The sequence below is a fragment of the Leuciscus leuciscus genome (assembly GCF_965113295.1).
Source record: "Leuciscus leuciscus genome assembly, chromosome: 13".
Taxonomy (NCBI): domain Eukaryota; kingdom Metazoa; phylum Chordata; class Actinopteri; order Cypriniformes; family Leuciscidae; genus Leuciscus; species Leuciscus leuciscus.
Window position 1 is genome coordinate 34,440,124 of NC_138737.1, and position 21,104 is coordinate 34,461,227.

The window sequence follows — 21,104 nt, forward strand, 5'->3', positions numbered from 1 at the left end:
ATTTATTGCCCAATGGTTTATTAAGATTTTTCTAGGATTATGCTATATTATTTACATGAGTGAATTCATTGTACCCAAGTCCAAGTTTTCAATATTGCACCATTTTTAATATATAAGTTATAATACTAGCTCAAATACTCCATATTGAGCGTATTCAGTTTCATGAGGATATTTAACTCATAACATAACAGCACCACTGAAATGGTTAATAAACACAAAATAAGAGACCATATGCGAGATCTGATCAGTTTATTATTACACAGTAAAAGACACATAGTTGATGTATTTGTATCTTTTTTTGACCTCTCAGCACAGAAAGAAACCCCACACATATACACAGGTATATATGTATATGGGTTCAGTATAAAGTGCAAATCAATCACAAATTTCCATCAGGTGTAACATTAGGGAAAAAAATGAATTGAATTGAATGCCTTGCAAAACAATCTTTTCCTATTTTGGTTTCATACTGCATTTTAAAAGAAAAAGAACAAAACAAACATTGAATCTTAAGATTTGAACATAAACAGGAATATGAGTGATATAAGTGGATTCAAGTTTTGAGAGGAGAGAGTACCATACAGTTTAGTGGCTTGTGTAGCCTATAGTCCTCCGGGCCCTGGATCAAAGGAGAAATCACCAGTTAATGGTGAATCAGAAACAATGAAGAACCTGTTTAAACAGATCACTTCTATTGCAGTGCATCCTGATCTCTCTGGTTATGACGTAAAATGATGATATTATCTAAAGCACTAAACTAACCTGAAACACGTCTGGGACAATTTGATCACACAGAACGTCAATTTCCAATCATTCCCGCTCACTACATTCTAAAGTATTTCTATTGCGCAGGCAAAGAACGTCCGATTCAATTCTAAGTCTTGAAGTCTAGATGATTCCTTGAGGCAGTGGTTATATAAACTTTAAATTTGGCAACAAGAAGGGTCAGTCTCCAAGCTCTGCTAATCCACCATAAATCGTGATAAGGACACAATGCTGTTCAAGTTCAAATGACCAGAGGGCTGCACTAAACTTTCAGCGCCGTAGGCACCCCTTTGCACCAAATACAGACATTTGATAAAATATACATTCTCTGAAGTTGTACAAAATCCATTAGAACTTTGAAAATTCTCTGAATCACAATGGTAAGCTACATGACAGAGGCTTTGAATGAGAAACAAGCCTTATATCCACAGCAGTCGAACAAATGCAATGTAATAATTTAACAAAATAACACACATTTACACTAACATTTCCCTTTGATTCAGTAACGGAAGAAATGAACAAGTGGTTTGCACAAGAGTGGCCAGACCTTCCGAACAGCGTTGCAGCGTCGCCGTAAATCAAACTTTAATGCTACTTAAGAGTAGGTCACAAGCATATTTTTAAAGATGAAATCAGATGTCTTTGAGCTGGCTTGAGGCGAACGTCTGCACTCGCTGCTGTTTCTCTGGAGATGGTATGGACACCTTGTTGCTGAGATACCAGAACTGCAGTTGAAAATGGTAATGCATAATTGAGTCACTGGTCATGCTCATCATGATTCGCACACAAAGTCGATGGGGTTTTAAATGAAAAACAGCTTTAACATTAACACAGTGGGGTTGGAAATCAGTTTAGCAGCTTTGCTTGGTACAGGTATGGTGTTTAATAGATTGCGATATTATCATACCATATTTCCCCAAAGAAAGAAATCCTCACTTATATGCCACTACATCCCTGCCTGTTCAACAAGAATACAGCAGCTATTCTGGTGTGTTTGAGCAGAATTTGATTATGCTTCAATGCCCTTTAATAGTGGTCCTATGAAACAGAAAGTGCATATATTATTATAACTACACACACACACACACACACACACACACACACACACACACACACACACACACACACACACACACACACACACACACACACACACACACACACACACACACACACACACACACACACACACACACAAACAAACAAACACACACACACACACTTAACCATTTTGGCCAGAAACGGGGAAGTCAAATAAAGAAATCAGAAAAACAAAGGGGGGGTGGGGGGGACTGGGGATCTGATTTCATATGGGTGAAGAAGAAGAAGAAAAAAAAGCTACTGTTTAAGTCTCAAAACTTAAAAGGCCCCTTTTCCGCTTGGGGCTCGATAGCATGGATTTTAGTTTGAAACCTTTCTAGCGATTATTGCATAGTTTGGTGAATTACTTTTAGGTTTGCAGATCATTTGGTTTAAGAAAAAAACAGTCATTCTGCCCCTCCGGTTCTTCTCTCTCATTACTCTTTGGGTCCAATTCAATCAAACTGCTGTATTATCACCACAGTACCAATATGGCGCCAGCGTTAGTTCACCATAAAACAAGCCGTTTAATGGCCAGGCTGTGTTTTTCAAAAGAATTAAGGGATGCAGATTGGTCATTTTAACGGTTAAAACGCTCAGTGGTGAAATGGCTTCTTTGCTAAGGAATTTATTTTTGGACGGGACTAGTCGAAAAGTGGTTTTGCGGTAGTTTGATTGGATTTGGCCCTCGCTCCTCAGTCATTCCCAAGCCAAACGCTGCCCTCCACTCCTTGCAAATCTGAACTTCCCCAAGAAGCACTTACAAAAGAGATCTTCCCCATTCACCCTGGGAGAAATAGGCCTTTCCGAAACGTTGTATATTGCATAGTGTCGAGAATGGCTCGGGAAAACACTTTGCCCCAAATTAACCGCTCGCGCATCACGTACGATGGCTGAACCGTGTCGCCCTCCAGCGCTATGAAATACTGGATGTCAGTTACTCCGTTAAAGCTAACGATATACTCTATATAGCTGATTAACCCTGAAACTATACACAGCATGTGGCAATGCTCAATAAACTTTTGACAAAGTTTGTATTATAGTGGTCCCATATAACATTCGCCTGACTCATATGACCAGCGTGTTCCCCCATGACCAGCACAGAGTCATTACATGGGTCTTGTACAGTCAACTCAGAATGACTAAATAAAGTGATTGATTGATTAAATAAATTTAAAACAGCTCCCAAAAACGGACGCCTAAGCAATTAAAAAGCACAATATCTGTAAACCGATGCTTGCTGAATGAACTAATATTGCCCACAGAAACGTAATAAAATAAACATTTAAATAATATAGTATGAAAATAAATATTAATAAGTCAATTAATACGTTTTTAAATAGACATTTAGATTTTTTTTTTTTCGATTTTTTCTTTTTGTTTTGTTTGTCGTCTCAGCAATGCTGGGACCAGCGCGCTTGAACTCACTTCTGCATGTCATATTCACCAGGGAGTAATTTGTTCATCTGTCCAATAAGTTGGCCAAAATATGTGTTTAGACGTAGCGCTAACAGGGCTTCGAACTGAATTTCCTCTCAGAGTTTATTTGTACTACTTGAACAGATCATAAGTAGAGAGACGATCTAAGAGTCAATAACATGTGGGGAAAAAAGCTAAAGAAATGAAGCCGAAGGAATGTGAAGAGAGGTTACCTCTCCCTTCCTGTGCATGTCTAACTCATTTTATAAAAAATGACTTGTCGTCCAGTGTGGATCGCTGACATCTACTGTTGCTGTACTCGATGCTTATGATTTACGGCGTTTGAAGTTTGAAAACTTCAGTTTTTTGGTATTTTAATGAATTCCTGCACATAGATCTTTAAAGATAGCTCTCACCAAATGGGAGAGTTTCACAAAAAGGCTAGTGGCAATTTGAGATTAACAGCTAAAGTAGTAGTAAAATATCTGTTAATAAATAAATAGTACACTCTTATTTCTATAACACATGCCAACTATTTCACATCAACGCTAGATTCAGTTTATATACAGATACATTTTCGTTGCTGTAATCTCTGTAATATATATTTCATATACAAATGGCTATTTATCTTTTTTTCTTTCGTTTCTAGAGATATTTTCATGGAAATAAGTCTATCTAAGAGCTCTCTACATTATGGCCAGGATGACTCCCGCTAGATTTCACGACGACACACGGATCGGTCTGTAAACCAGGCCGAGTTCCCCTCGAAAAAACGCGTAAAATGCTTTTCATCGAAAATGAAATGATAAACATAGAATTTGACATTCGAGATGTTTTCGCACTGGTGCATGCCTTTTTCCAGTTGAGAAGGAATGTGTCCCTGTATAGCCTTTGAAAATAAACCACTGTTTTGTCTTGCTTTCTTTTTGTGTGTGTGTGTGTGTGTGTGTGTGTGTTTTCACTTTGCGTTTGTGTATGTGTGCTCGATGGCTAAGTTTGGACTGGCAAATTGGTCTGAAGTTAAGAGCTGTCACCAATGTTGCGTTTCTTGCCAAAGAGATTGGAGGCATCTCTGTTGCGTAGATTTGGCTGGTGCTTGTATTCATGGGGACTGACAGACCACCGCCACCCACCACGAGTCTCCATTCCAGTAGGAACTGCAGCAGACGGACACGGCTTGTTCTGCAGTAGCTGGAAGAGCATGGTGATCTCGGGCCCTAATCGGGTCAACAGATTTGCCCTCACCAGGTCCACTGTCTCATCGTCACACTCCATCAGACTCTGCAGTAGTTTCCCATAAAACCTGCGGCGAGACAGAGAAAACTCACACTGAGCCGGGTGCGTCAACAAAATTTGATGGTTAAGCTACATTAGAAAGCTGCATAATGCAGGGAATCTGAAACGAAAGAATGTGCTAAAATCGTTTTTAAATGACACAAATTATTTATTTTTTCAATATTGGTTGCTGCCACAAAATCAGTGAATTTTTCTAGCAAGCTCATGACAGATAACGATGAAGGCATATACTATCTACCTCATTGGACACTTGCGGAGTTTGCACTATATATATATATAGTGTTTTAAATTAGCAAATTCCAGTTAAATGTTCATGTTATATAATTTGGTTGCATGCATATGTAAGTTAATCTGACTGGTTGTGTAAAATAGGCACATAATATTGTGATATCGATCAATATACCCCTGAATCTAAGCAAATGGTAATCGTATAGTGGCTAAGAGAATTGTATCATGACAAAACGACAGATTTACACCCTTATCCCTTATCTGTTCACCACTGCTAAATGGTACACAAGCAACTCAATTAGGCCTTGGTCAATAATCCTTGTGAAAAACAAGTACACTTGAGCATACTCTTTGTACTTAAGTAGTGCACTTTGTACTTAAGTGTGTTAAGAAACATGCAAGTGTACTCTCTTAAGTTCACTTAAGTGGCCTTTAATTTGATTAATATTATATTATCTGCAAGTACTTTTTTTATTTTAAATATAGGCTACTTTTAAGGTTTGCAGTACAGTACAAGTGCACATTCTTTACAAATAAAAGTACTTTTGCACAAGGGAATCCACCTAACTGATTCTTTAATTCCCAAATTTAGCATAATGGTAAGGTCAACAATCCTGAAACTCCTTCTGTGTTTTTGTATATACCATAAGATGGAATCTTTTCACTCTGTTCAAGAGTCTTACCTGTTGGGAAAGTGGCTGGGTAGCTGAGCCACCTCCGCAATGGCTTCTGGGTTTGATTTGGCCACTTTACAAATGTCCAACTTGCTGTAACACTCCTCTTGAACCTCCGATATCATCCTCTGGAAGGTGGAACACCGTCTGACTGTTAGAAAGATCTTGGAAGTGATGCCATTGGCGATGCACTTCAAGCTTTCTTTCACAAAAGCCTTTCCCTGCAAAATGAACAGGAAACCACATATCAAGCACAGGCCTGAACGGTGACTTCAACCCATCTCACGAAACTGGAGAGGTTTTAGTTTTAATTAAGTGGAACCTTGGGCAGTAACAAGTAGAAACGATTCTCAAACAAGTCATTCTTTTGAACCAGTTATTTTTGAGGAATCAGTTCATAAAGTAATTTGGTAATAAGAACTTTGCTTGAGGTGGGTGACAGACTAAGGCAACATTTAGTGTGGCATATTCTATATAAGACTAATCAATTAAGAATGCCATTATAAATCACTCTGTAATAAGAACTTTTGAAAATAACAGCTCCCATCAGGCCTTTCAGAGTACAGTCCCATCTCTGTGGGATTCAGCAGCATTCATTTGACAGGATTTGACAATCCTAGTGCTTCTTAGGTTCTTCCTATCTGCTGAATAGGTGTCTTTGACATCAATAGGATATTGTGTTTCCATCGATGAACTGATATATTACTATTGTACTTTGCCATGGATTGTATACAAACACATACCTGAGTGTCGAATTTAGCAGCACTGTAGAGAAAGGACTTGCAGATGTCATGCATGCCATCTGTGTCACACGTTGAGTTTTCAAGACAGGCGAAGGCACCACAGCCCACCTGGAGTGCACTGTTCAGGCAGCGTGCCACATCCGCTGCAAAAAGAAAAAACACTGTTACATTACAAGAACCTAAAAGCATTCTTGACCACATTTATCCTTAATGTATTGTCAGTGGATCAAAGGACTGCAAAAATATTTGGCAAGTCCAAACCAGACATAATTGGAAATACACATATGCACTCCATCCATGTATCCAACCATGTATCCATCCATCCATCCATCCATCCATCCATCCATCCATCCATCCATCCATCCATCCATCCATCCATCCATCCATCCATGTATGTATCCATCCATCCATCCATCCATCCATCCATCCATCCATCCATCCATCCATCCATCCATCCATCCATCCATCCATCCATCCATCCATGTATCCATCCATCCATCATCCATCCATCCAACCAACCAACCATGTATCCATCCATCCATCCATGTATCTATCCATCCATCATCCATCCATCCAACCATGTATTCATCCATCCATCCATCATCCATCCATCCAACCAACCAACCAACCATCCATCCAACCATGTATCCATCCATCCATCCATCCATCATCCATCCATCCATCCATGTATCTATCCATCCATCATCCATCCATCCAACCATGTATCCATCCATCCATCCATCCATCCATCATCCATCCATCCATGTATCCATGTATCCATCCATCCATGAGTAATTCTCTTTGCAGTCAATGAAATAAACTAACTTCCTTCTATAACATGGATAGTTCAGCTTGTACACTCTCAAAGAACAGATACCTGGAGAAAAGCCATTTAGGGTTGTTGAGGGAGCAGTCTTTGGAGACTGTTTGGACTTCCAGTGTGGAAGTATGGGGCAGTTAATGCTGGAACATATTCTCATGGGAAATTATTTAAGTAGAAACACATTGTGTGTAGTACCGATGAACTTGTAAAACCATTTAGGCAAGATAATTAATTCCTCACCTTGCTTACAAGTGAACATGGGATCATTTTTAAGGGGACACGTTCTCATTATCACCTTCCAGCCCACGGGATGTTTAAATACCATTCAGTCTGAGGGAACAGTTGTACAAACGGGAACGCTCCACGAGTACTAGGGTTTTATGTGTGACATGGTGTGAGTTTCCATTCAGTTCTGATATCAAGCCAAATTTCGTCTTAAAAGGACAAATAACAACAAGCTTGACTAGCCACTTGACAACCTGAAATGTATAATAACTGAGCCAAGCATTGGCGTCATTACTCCACTCCACTCTCTGCCATAAATTTTATGGGTATTCCAGCCATTTTTCTGTTCTTGGAACTGTGACCCAATGAATGAAGAATACCCACAGCAGGCCTTGAGGGGTTCTTGTAGTAGTCTGGGCGTTCTGTGCCCTGTGTTTGCCCCCGTCGTCAGGGAGTGAGAGAGAGGGGTGTAGGGCATGTGTGCCACTCTATATTAGGTTCTGCTGACTGTCTCTTTTGGCACAAGACCCATTGTTTCCATTACCCTTACATGTGACAAGACAATAACGTTCAGCGGGGGGAGTAAAAGGCCCAAAACCACCACCTCCAACAGTTCCGCGCCAAAGACTATAAACATTTTGCCGCACAAATTCATAGCCTGCGGGGCCGGGATCCCATGCCACGCAGAGAAAGAACCTCAAGGGTGTGTGTGTGTGTTAGAGAGACTGGTGTTGCTACACACTCACTTTTGTATCTGATGGAAAAATAGGCTGTGTGTTGCTGTGTCAATGCTCCTGGCAAAAAGCAGACTTCTGAAATAACCAGAAACCCCCCAAATGTCATGCAGTGAATATGTCTATTGTCCAGAGGAGCAGGTTAGGGCAAGATCTCAGAAGTACATTCTGTTAAGGCCATTTGCTCAATCTGCACATTGATAGAATATTCCGGGTTCAATGTGAGCTAAACTCAATTGACAGCACTTGTGACAATGCTGATTGCCACAAAAACTAAAATTAGGGTAACATTGAGATAATTACAATGAAAGTAAATGGGAGCAATTTGTAAACAGTAAAGCGCCACTATTATGTCATTTTAAGGGTTTAATCATCCAAGGGAATTTAAGGAGAAGCATCCAAGACAAAGTTGATACTTCAACGAAACACAACTGAGAACTCTATTTAGTCTCCTGAGCTATGACAGAGTCACAAAAATGATAAACATCTTTGTTTTAATATCAAATACACGCGCAGTGGATAAGACACATGCCTTTGGTGTGAGAGACCCGGGTTCGAATCCACTGTGAGACACCAATGTGTCCCTGAGCAAGACACTTAACCCCTAGTTGCTCCAGAGGCGTGCGACCTCTGACATATATAGCAATTGTAAGTCGCCTTGGATAAAAGCGTCAGCTAAATGAATAAATGTAAATGTAAATGTATCACTTTCCTACATTTGCTGTTGGTGTCAGGTCAAGTGACGACGAAATGTTTCCATGACTGGCCTTTCTTATCAATGGAACAGTTGTTCTTGTGAATACAAGTTTTTATGAGAAATTGTGCTGTGCTGTGCACAAACTCATGTGATCTAACCTGAGGTGTCTTGCTGACCCATGTCTTAGCCTTTGGGGTGCTTTTAGACTAGTTACCCATGTGGAAAAGAAGTGCACTCATAGTTCACTTAAAATCTTAAAAGTAGCCTATATATATTTTGACTTACTGTACTAACTGTACTTGTAGATTAATACAGAGTGTATATTTACACTAGTCAAGTCAAGTCACCTTCATTTATATAGCTCTTCTAACAATATAGATTGTTTCAAAGCAGCTTTACAGTGATAATAGGAAATTAATGTAACAGAGATTGTTTTGGCTTTACAGCAGCTCTAGAATAAAGTTATTGTCCAGCTAAAGTTAGTTTTGATTGATTCACTTCCATTGCAAAGATCATTAGTTATTAACTTAGGGGCCGCTTACACGACACCGTTTTAACTGAAAACAGTTAAAAAAACGTTAAAAACATTATCATCTCTGTGTAAACTTAAAAAACGTGAACCTGTGAAAACTGTGACGGCGTGCACATGCATATTATGTGTTTAGTCTATAGGTATGCGCGTTTGAATATATATGTGCACAGGCGCATAGTCTTTCTTTACAAATTGACATTGCCAAATTACCTGTCTGGCCAGATTCCCTGTCTACCTGTCTGGCCAGCATAATACATAATCTTTTGTCATTTGTCATCCATGCGAACTGGAATCATTTTGATAATGTTTTATCTGGGGAAGTGAAGGGAAGGAGGCCTTCACAGGGGAGAGTCTAGTTGACACTTCAGGGCTACATTGTCGTGTCTAGGCGCAGGTCCTTCATCAGATATGGATACGGCCTGGATCCGGCGGACTGCGGTAAATCTCGGGATAAACAGAGAGACTAATATTAGCGTAGACACCATCCTTCTTATGATGTAACGACTCCAAGTACATCAGGTGTAATGAGAAGTGTTCCCGGTTCCGGCTGACCTAATTTATGCAGCCTAATATTTTATCTGGGGAGTTTAATACTGGGGAACTAAACCATTTAGTGCTTTGTAAGTAATCAGCAATATTTTAAAATGTATATGATGTTTAATAAAGAGCCAATGCAGTGTTGACAGAACCGGGCTTATACAGTCATACTTCCTGGTTCTGGTAAGAACTCGAGCTCCTGCGTTTTGGACCAGCTGTAGTTTGTTTATTAAGTGTGCAGGGCAACCACCCAGTAGAGCATTACAATAATCTAGTCTTGAGGTCATGAACGCATTAACTAACTGTTCCGCATTTGTCATTGAGAGCATATGTCATAATTTAGATATATTTCTAAAGATTAATGAATGCGGTTTTACAGATGCTAGAAACGTGGTTTTCAAATGAAAGATTGGTATCAAAGAGCACACCCAGGTTCCTAACCAACGACGAAGACTTAACAGAGCATCCATCAAGTGTTAGACAGTATTCTGGGTATGACGTGCAGAGTTTTTTGGTCCAATAAGTAGTATCTCTGTTTTTTCAGAATTAAGTAGTAGGAGATTACTGGTCATCCAGTTTTTTATATCAGCTGTGCATTCCGTTAATTTTGTGAATTGGTAAGTTTCGTCGGGGCGCAAAGAAATATACAGCTAAGTATCATTAGCATAACAGTGAAAACTAATGCCATGCTTCCTAATGATATCTCCCAAGGGTAGCATGTACAGGGTGAAAAGCAATGGTCCTAGTACTGAGCCTTGTGGTACTCCATACTGATCTTGTGATCGATATGACATCTCTGCGTTTACCATTATAAACTGATAACGGTCAAATAAGTATGATTTGAACCATGCCAATGCTATTCCACTACTACTAACATCATTTTCGTGTCTATTCAAAAGAATGTTGTGGTCAATAGTGTCAAATGCAGCACTAAGATTGAATAACACTAATAGAGAGATACAACCACATTCGGATGATAAGAGCAAATCATTTGTAACTGTAATAAGAGCTGTCTCAGTACTATGGTACGGTCTAAATCCTCATTTAATAATTTTAATAAACATAATAATTTACACTCTATGTTATTATTGCATACCATTTAATGTACAACAACACTGAGGTGCAAATAGTGTCTGCCACTGTTTATAAGTATAAAAAGCATTTAACTACTATTTACACTTATTGCAAAGAAAATGCTGCTTTTTTAATATAGTGAAAGTAGAATCTAGTTGCTATTTACACTTAGTGCAAATAGCAACTGACCAGATATTATATTACTGAAATAAAATGGCACTAACATGAGAGTTATAGAGTAAACTTTCACGACTGTTTAACACACTTTTAAAAAGTGCACTTTGTAATCATGTCAAAACAAGTTTTTCCTTAAAGTACAATTTAAATCATTATGTTTTAATACTTTAATCGAAATAAAACCACACGCGATTTGGCAAAGGCTGCGATTATTTTATGCACAGCTTGTCAGTGAAGTACAGCTCTGTGCTCAGTAGTAAATGCTGCTCCATCTGAAAGCCAGAGGGCGCTCTCAAACAGAAACTCCAAATATGCCCGCCACAGAAGTAGACAACTCAAGTCATTCCAGGAAATCCCTATGGGCATCATACTATCTCTGTAGCTGAAAAAAAAAAGGAGATTGAAACACTTTGAATTTTTATTTGTTGTCCTTTGTTGGACAGGAGGTTCATAAATGCTTTTCATGTTTGGAAAGATGTTAGGCGTGTGTTGCTTTTTCAAATGCACGTTATAAGCGACTTAAACTCGCAGTGCTTTCAGATGGTTTACTACTGATTACAGAGCCGTCCGTCACTGACAAGCTACAAATAAAAAATTATCGCAGCCTTTGCGATTTCATAATCACAACAAACCAAATCAGTTTAAGCGCGATTTCATGTTAATTACGATTAATCGTGCAGCCCTAATTCAAATACATGACATACAGGTTTCAATAGAAAAATATATTTGAATATACTGTACCATAAATGCTTGACAGTACATTCAACAGTACACTTATACTGTCAAAACCATATTCCAAAGATGATATAAATAATTATGAAGTATAAAGATAAGTCCTATACATAAGTGGATAAAAAAACACTTAAGTTCAACTAATTGCATTTAATATACATTTGCAAATAACATACATTTAAGTGTCCAAATCATTACATTCAGTTATAAGTACCCTCTTTAATAAGGAATTTTTAATTAAAATGCATGATGAAGCCAAATTACACTGCATCTCCCACGAAAAATACGGGGACCGTCAAAAAACAAAGTTAAATTACTCTTATTTTGCTACTGTTATTGGATTATAAGAGGGCCTTTTTTGTATCATCAGACACCCCTCTAGACGTCATCAGTAACCTTACAGGGGAAAGTACGGTTATGGATGAATTGTTAAGGGGATGTCCCTTAACTTAAACTGCTCATGGCTGAGAAGAGGTGTAAAATATGGGTTTGATATTGCATTTGATGCTTTCATAGAGCACTTATTGTATTGCAGTGGGAAAACAGGCATGATGATTAGATATATTGTGACTAATGAAACTTGAATACAGCTTGGCCTGCTCACTCTGATCATTTTGAGGGTACTGTGATGGGCCCTGACAGGTCAGGACTCATCTGAGATCCAAGAAAACACATCAATAGACAATGCGCAGTCTTGTGTTTGCTTTCTCTCTTACTCAGTCATGTATCATCAAGTGCTGTAAAACCTCACCTGGGTAAGTTATCAGAGCCCCTATGTACTGTTCTTGACAGGTGATATCACACACAGAGACTAATAGGATGAATTGTTGGAATGAATAATTCATTTTCTACACTTGCATAGCTACCTGTTCAGATTTCAACTTGTACAGCGCGTGACCCTGACTTGAACTTGTGGCCCTGATTGTCAGTGTTCCACACCAGACTCAAATGCATGACTCAGCTGTTCCTCACAGATTTGGAGACGGCATTGCAATTGTTTTAATTGTTCAAGTAGAGTTTACGAATGTACTGTAAACTTACTGTAAATTTGCTTCTTTGTTTTATGAACTTGATTCTTTTAATTTAGACAAACTTAAATTGAACTGAAACTGGGCTGGGATTTCTATTTCCCAGCATGCTTTGCCATGCCACTTGAAAGGAAGAGTAAATGCTAAAAGTAAGTGTTATATAATGTTTTTGTGAAATATTAATGTTAAGTGGGAGATTTAGTAGTGTTTAATGTTTTGCTATGCTAATTTAGATGAGTTCCTGTTATGTTGGGATTTTTGAAAGGGTTACCATCATGGTGATGAGTGGAGCATGAGCTTTGATTGAGAACAGAATGTACATTCAATGTTTAATCTTCTCATACTTATTCAGCAATTGCTATGCTAATTCTATCAAAGCATTGTTACCAGTTAGCAAGTTAGCAATTACTGAGTTTTACAGTTAAAGCGGACCAAGTTTCCACTACTAAAAATATTTAAATTGAGATTACATGATAATTTTAAGTTAAATGTGTGAGTACAAAATAAAATACAATTTTGAATTTCTTAACTTAAGAATTTTGATGTAACCAATTACCAATTTTTTTTTTTTAGCTTTGCCAACTTATTCAGGTTTGAAGTGTGGAAATTTTTTTCACTATTTGAAGATCCCATTGGTCGTTTCATCAACGGCACTGACACTGAGGAGCCTTAAAGTCCCCCTGTAGACGACAATTTTATCCCTTAAAACTCATCTTTGATCACCAAAATGACATATTTAAACGTTTTTCCTTGAAAAAAAATCTTCATGCCTTAAAATAGATTGAATATAACTCTACACCCTTGCCTCATTGTATACGCGGTTCTATGAATATGCAAATGAGCCCCGCCTCCACTCACTCACAGCAGCTCAGAGATCCACTCATTGACATGTTGATCTGTTGATCTCTTGACATGTTGATCTGGGGTGCGTTTCCCGAACAACGACGTAACTCGCTGCTTACCATAGTACGATGCATCGTTGAAGAAATAAACTAGCTAGCCACGACTGTTTCCCGAAACCATACTGTCGCAAAGTGGTCGTTCAACCACGTTGCTTTATGACGTCACGCACATGTTGGAGTAATAACTTATTTTAATGAAACTGTTTGAGATCGAATTAATGCAAGATGTTTTGATATAAATTACAGACATGGCACCTGAGGACTATTTCAAATTTTTCTCAGTTATTTTGCTTTATTCCCAGATTTGGTCATAGGCTCGTTCTTACATAGAGCACGTTCGCACATGCGCACTCTTCAAAAACGGTGATTTAAATCTCTTGAAAAACTCAAAGACGTAAATGACATTTGTATGTATTTTAAATAAAAGACACAGGTTGTACTGAATGACAGCTTGCTTATTTTGCTCAAGATTCGGATTTATTTAGTCCACATGTCATGCAATCTAGAAACTATGCTTCTAACCACAGCTCGAGAGCTGTCGTTCCAACCACACAACTTTGCGATGCTGTTTGCGAATGTTCGTTGGAACGATGGTTTCGGGAAACACAGACTCGTTGAACTATGCTGATAACGACGGAACTTGCGACCATAGTTGGCTAACGATGCTTTCGGGAAACACACCCCTGATTGGTTACAAGGTAGTTTGTGATGTCAGAAACACCAGCGATTTCAAACCGTGTTTTTGAGACTGTCTTTGGTTCACTGCAGTTTTAAGGAGAAAATACTCAGCAATGGTGTTGACATGAATTTGCACATGGTTTGTCTTAAAGCACATTAAAAACATTACATAGACATATAAACAACATTAAAAACTTGATTTTCACCACAGGGGGACTTTAAAATAACAAGAGATAAATTGCAGTTTAAAAAAATGAACTATAAAACAGATCTCAATAAATTTTTTGCATATAAATGAAACACCTTTTCTTTTTAGCAATAATCTTTTTTTGGAATATGCCCTACGTATTATGTTTTGTAAGTATATACTGTTCATTTTGCTCTTTTGGAATTATTGGTGCACCAGTGTCGCTTTGTCTCAAAAGCACTGAGTCAGTACATGTCTCCCTGGCAACTAAGTACAACAGGAAGTTATGCAAATACCAAGTGGAGTTTGACAAAGGTTTTCACGTCCTGACCAGAGACAGAACGGAACTGAGCGGCCCACACCACACACAGATCCACTATTTGACACTTGGACAAGCTTTTCTCTGCAGCATATTAATTACTGACAAAGCAAGAACCCTTTGTAACACTGACACCAGATCTTCAGTTTCATTATAATGAGCAGTAAGTCAGAACATTTAGTCATCTGTAATAGTGTTGGGCCCTTTCAGGTGCACACAATGTCCTTTAAAGCATCCTACTCCATTAGAATTAGTGTAAGCGAACCGCACACCCTCCAATTCTCTATACCTGCATAATCTTTACACCTACTGTGGGATGTTCTGAAACACCTGTCATTTTCAAATAAACCAGAAGAGCTTGGTTAGCTGGTTCAGGTGTATTTGATGAGAGCTGGAACATGGATAGAATGACCTCACCGGGGAAAGCCTTTTATATGGTGAATCAGCCTTTCACAGAAAATTTGTAATGGAACAATGATGTATATCTATTTAGAAAGCACTATAGAGATTAAATGTATATGTTATGTCTGTGAAAATGTTCTTTTTTTATTTTTTAAATTGTCCTTTATAAGAGGGTTTAGTTGTATGACCCTTTGAGATTTCACTCTGGTTTGGTTTTGTCCATGTTGAGATTTTGAATGTTCTACATAAAAAAATCGTTCCATGGAACCTTTTCATTCCACAAAAGATTCTTTAGATTATTAAAATGGGTAGCACTTTATTTTACAGTCCTGTTCCCCATGTACATATTATGCTCTTATTATAGTAATCGCAACAACTGGGTAATAGGTACTAACCCTGAACCTACCCCTAAACCTAACCTTAACCCATGTACTTACCTTATACTACCCAGTATTTTGTCAGGTAAGTACATAAGTGCACGTACTGTAAAATAAAGTGAAACCTAGTGTTCTTCACACTAAAACATGTTTTTTTAAGAACTGTTCACTGAAAGGTTCTTTGGGGAACCAAAAAATGGTTCTTCTGTAGCAATCCTGTGAAAACCCCCTTTTTGGAACCTTTGTACATTGATAAATCTACCTGTCCAATTTGATGCCAAAAAAAAAAAAAAAAAAAAAAAACATTTTGTATTTTACCTGGTAGCCAGAACTTAGTGTAAAACAATACAGTGATGATATACCATTAAATGATATAATGTCAATACCGACGTTAAGCTATTAAAATATTTGCTACCGTAAACTGTGCTAATACCATAATGGAAGATTACATGATGACTTTAAGATCATAAAAACGGAAGAACTGTGGCTAATAATAACATTAAGACAGAACCAGTGTCACCCACACAAATGCAAAACACTATCAGAGTAACACACAAAATAATGCAATTATCACACAAGCAATAATGCTGTAATAGTGAATATCAGCATGACAAAGCCATACTGATATTCAGTACATTGGATGATTATGAGGATGCAATTATGCTTCTATAAATAAGAAGTAAATATTAACATTCCACACATAATTTGGCCAGTTATGTTTTTACATGCCAAATGCATGTTGGAACCCCCAGCAAACTGAAGTGCACCAGTTCTGTTATATAAAATACCAGCACTCTTGACATGTTCGACCAATCCAGATTCAAGGAGTGGAAAATCTAAACAAATGTGATGGATTGCATGCAGTGAATTTGGCCATTCATCTCCATTAATAACAAGGAGATTCATACATTGTGCCATTAAAGTCTACATAGCCTATAATATAGTACTTTTTTTCAGTAAATAATAAGGTATGTGTTTATTGTATTGCCAAACTGAACACATTTTCTCTCTACATAGCCTATAATAATGCAATTCATACTTTTTACTTAAAAGATACACGATTTTAAGTGTATGTATTGCCTTGTTTTAAATGAATATTCTTTTAAATTATAGGGTAGCCTAATTCATAGATTTTAATTTTAATTTTACAGTAAAAGCTGTTGTCTTTAAAAGCTAGCGTTATGTGGTAAGGTAAGCAATTAACAGGTTTTTTTGCTGTAGCATTTCCCCCCCAATGTAGAAACTCCAGCTTTTGAGGCTGAAAGCGACGGCGGAATCATCATCATCATCATTCACATTCATTCATCGCGCTCAATGCATCAAAAGCAGCTCATCATGAGATATGATGAGTCCTCGTATGCAGGTCAGAGGATGATGAACATGATATAGCTAATACATCTGTCACAGAGCAGGTCAATAGATGCATTGGATGAGAGCTCATCAAAGAGGAGATGACAGCTCTCATATGATCTGACTACCCTATACACCAAGCAAAAGCCCAATGCACGCGCATCAGCACACAACCGGCTCATTATTCCCGAACGCTTCCTACTTACAGGGGCTGTTGTGGGTGAAGCGTGCTCTCCTGGGCGAGTAGGATTCGTTCAGATCCAGTTCATACGCGGAGGCGATGAGCACGGCGAGCAGCAAAAGTCCGGTCCTTGGCGGCATCTCTCACTAAATGACACTGGGGGCTTCTATGAAGGGCAATAAAAGAGGGTTTCCTTTAGGTGTTGCGCGGTGTGCGGTTGAGGAAATGCGTGTGATGTGGGCAGTATCATGAAGGCTCCGTCTGTCTGTCCGGCTGATCTCTTCAGCAGTTTCTTCTTCCAGCCGCGTGCATGACAGGAGCGCAGGTCGCGCTTTATATGTGCCCGAGCATCACGAGCTCGCCGCTCAGCCCAATCACATCACAGCAGGCGCTCTTACACAGCCACAGCTCAAACTTTCATTCATTGATCCGTAGCATTTAAATGGGCTTCTCGTATGGCGTAAAGTTTGCTGTTCCTTATGACTTGGGAAAGGTGATTGGGGAAAACGCTCATATCCTCGCGCACTGTTGTTATATACAAATAGACATACTTCAAAGAGACAGACCTGAGCTTGTCATATAACAGAGCTTTACCCTACTGAAAAAAATAAATAAATGCTGCTCTCCCAGTGCAAAACCCATCTAAAACCAGCAAACAGACAACAGACTATAGGTTATATTGTGCAACTTTATCATATGCTTCTAAACACAGCAACTATGTTCCATACAAAAAAAAAAAAAAAAAAAAAAAAAAAAATTTAGGCTTAGATGGTATGCTGGTTTTGGCTCGTTTATCATGCCAGACAAGCCCAAAAGTGACCAAACTCCTTTAAAACCAGCAACGAACCAGCGTCTGGCACATCCTCATAATGTATCAAAAAGAGAGTTAAAATTAAGATTTAAATGAGTGAAATTGCCTATTAGATAACATGGCATCCATATAACCCCCTTCCTGTTAGTGCAATGCAATTCTAAATCTCATTTTACTCGCTTTGAACAATGAGAGCTTGTTTTTCTTTATCTTTTTGTTTCATTCAGTAATCCATCTAGCCTATTATATTTCAACTGTCTACACAAGCTTTGGCACTGTGTGATTACCAGGATCGCGTTTTAGTCAAATGTATTGCGTTCTTTGTTTTTCTTAACTGTCTTTGAGAAATAACATTTGAAGTTATTCAAATGACTAGCATTTTTATCGCTTTGGCATTTTGATGGACCCTCTGCTATAATGGCGCTATTGTCGGTGAAGCAGGCGGAATTTTCTCTAGCTGAGAGATAAACTGCGTAGTTATTGACACAAATCGTGTGGCTCATGGAAACCATCATTGTTGACTTTACGCGTCTCGTAACTCGCGGACTCAAGCTCGCGCACGGCGCACGTGCAGAAGCGCACGAGTGATGTTACACTGAAGTCTGCGCGTGAAGACTCGCCCAATCAGCACAGTCATGGTTTAGTGAAAAAACTGCTTATTTTAAGCCTTGAAGGAAAATGAAAGAAAAGTATTTTATTCTGAACACCCTTTAATTTATCACTGGGGCTAGTTGACCCACTTCCCCTCCACAATATAGGTTAATCTGTGAATTTCTGTATAGACACACACCTTGATTTTTAACTACAATAAGCTATTAAACATTTCCACCTTATTGCCAAGGGGAAAAAAATATAAATTTAGGACAAGTCATGCTGACTTGTGTTTTGCTTATTCATGTCGTGACTCTATATGGGGTAAGCTGTCACATACTTTAGAGAACCTGTCATTAAACAGCATGGATTTCAGCACAGTTTAAAAAGCAATATTTGATTAAACAAAACAGCAAAAACAGACATTGTGCAAAATGATCAAACTTGTTTTGATACATTGGACCCATGTTTTTACAGTGACAGGAACGAGGTTCACTCTGAACTTTATTAAAATCACCGGTTATTATACCAGCCCTAAACAAACATTCTTCATTTGCTGAGTAACGCAGACTGCATCTGAGCTCTTTTCCCATCTGTGCGTGTGGTACTTCCAGCAGGTGTTTCCAAGTGAAAACACCATCAATGGATAGTGAGTCATGAATGGATTTGAGCCTCACCCCCTACTTACAGATCACCACATCCTCTGCAACGCCATCAGATGATTCACAAGGTCTTATCTACTATTTTGCCTTGGCACAACTGTTTGACAGGAGCACAGTGAAACAGACCTCAGCCACATCATTTATCAAATCACATCACTGCAATGTACCTCTTTAAAATGCACCAGTGGTCCTGATATATTCAGCCTTGAACTTTGTGGTTAGACAGTGATTGTATATGATGCAACATTAACTTGCTAATACAAGTGAAACCCTAAACGCTTCATCAAGACTGAATGCACTTCTTTTCTTACACTAATTTCACTAGTAATGGTGAAAAATACAATAGGGGTTAAAGAATGGCAGTGAAAGGTCAATCTCTTTTCATTCAGATTTAGCAAAAAAACAGATGAGACTCGAAGTTCAGTAACTTGCCAATAAGAAATTGTTAGATTGTAGTATTTTTTTCTTCTTTACAGATTCCATTAAATTGGGCTGGATTCCTCCCAAGCTTCTTTTGTCTATAACAAGCTTTTTTAAATAATGTTTTTAAAGCCTTTAGTGTTCAGTGGTTTGATTTGTAGATGTGTTTTATGGTAGGTCTCTAGTTTAATTTATTGCGACAACTTTATTACGAATGTATCAGACTTCTCAACTTCTAGTGGCCTGCTTCATTTGTCAAATATATTGACAGCTTTAAAGTCCCCCTGCAGTCAATCATTTTATCCCTTAAAATCTTTGATCACCAAAATGACATGAAAAAAAACTCTTCATGCCTAAAAGTAGCTTGAATGTAACTCTACACCCTTGCCTCATTTAGTATACGCGGTTCTATGAATATGCAAATGAGCCCCGCCTCCACTCACTCACTCAGCTCAGAGATCCACTGGTTGACGATCACACGTTGATCTGATTGGTTACAAGGTAGTTTGTGACGTCAGAAACACCAGCGATTTCAAAACACATTTTTAAGACTGTCTTTGGTTCACTGCAGTTTTAAGGAGAAAATACTCAGCAATGGTGATGACTTATGATTTTACACATGGTTTGCCTTAAAGCACATTAAACACACCACATAGACACATAAACAACATTAAACGCTTGATTTTCACCACAGGTGGACAATACACAGCAGACAAAATCAAGAAATATTGTGTTCATTCTTGTATTCTTTCACAACTTATTGCGAGTATACTGGTCTTTAAATTGATCTTTTGACCAATAAACGGCAGTATGATGCAAAACTGTGATTGATTTCACCCCTATGCTAGTCTGTTATTAACTGAGCAACTAGAACATCCAAATTCATTCCATAATTTAGTTCTACAGCATTCATCACCCTATGGTGAAAATCAAGTTTTTAATGTTGTTTATATGTCTATGTGGTGTTTTTAATATGCTTTAAGACAAACCATGTGCAAATTCATAAGTCGACACCATTGCAGTGTATTTTCTCCTTAAAACTGCAGTGAAAAAAAGACAGTGTCAAAAAGGAGTTTCTGACTTCACAAACTACCCTGTAACCAATCAGGTCAATGTGCCGGCGGGCTTTAGCATATCATTAACAGCGAACTTGCAGGGGAGTCTCGAGAGATGCCGGGTCATCCCCGTATATTTTTTTGTTGATATGAAGAATCAGGTAGATTTAGCAATATTGCGGGGTGTATGATGTATATTACGATGTTATGATGAACTATTTCCCTTTCTCCACTGATGTTCTGAGTTGTTCAAAGCCTTTCTGATGATTTTTAGAAGGTAGACTGAGATGGCGAACGGAAACCTAGTTTGTGTAGCATTAGCAACACATTATTAGCTGTTGATAAAATAGTCAAGCAAAAAGCTAATCATATTCATTATCGTTATGTGTCCGACGTTGTAAAGAG

General features: G+C 38.3%; 1 protein-coding gene across 3 annotated transcripts; it reads right to left on the reverse strand.

Moving 5' to 3' along the window:
- Nucleotides 1–232: 232 nt before the first annotated feature.
- On the reverse strand, nucleotides 233–17,471 carry stc1 (stanniocalcin 1). 3 transcript variants are annotated; one of them, XR_014211246.1, is made up of 5 exons: nucleotides 17,186–17,471; nucleotides 6,206–6,348; nucleotides 5,472–5,683; nucleotides 1,956–4,567; nucleotides 233–1,835 (listed from the first exon to the last, which is right to left on the reverse strand). XR_014211246.1 is itself a non-coding variant. In XM_082188817.1 (4 exons), exons 1-4 carry the CDS (start codon nucleotides 17,298–17,300, stop codon nucleotides 4,285–4,287), a joined length of 753 nt encoding a protein of 250 aa, XP_082044943.1. In that variant the 5' UTR covers nucleotides 17,301–17,471; the 3' UTR covers nucleotides 233–4,284. The 3 variants fall into 3 exon arrangements, 1 of the variants encoding a protein (XP_082044943.1); XR_014211247.1 differs by having other exon boundaries at nucleotides 1,932–4,567; XM_082188817.1 differs by having other exon boundaries at nucleotides 233–4,567.
- Nucleotides 17,472–21,104: the final 3,633 nt, after the last annotated feature.

Bases quoted from the DNA above. Each gene is read 5' to 3' on its own strand.
- stc1 (XM_082188817.1), bottom strand. From the start codon at position 17,300: ATGCCGCCAAGGACCGGACTTTTGCTGCTCGCCGTGCTCATCGCCTCC. The intron at 5,684-6,205 runs GTATGTGTTTGT...TTCATTTTGCAG, and splicing joins CTGCTAAATTCGACACTCAG to GGAAAGGCTTTTGTGAAAGA. The intron at 4,568-5,471 runs GTAAGACTCTTG...GTCTCGCCGCAG, and splicing joins CCCAGCCACTTTCCCAACAG to GTTTTATGGGAAACTACTGC.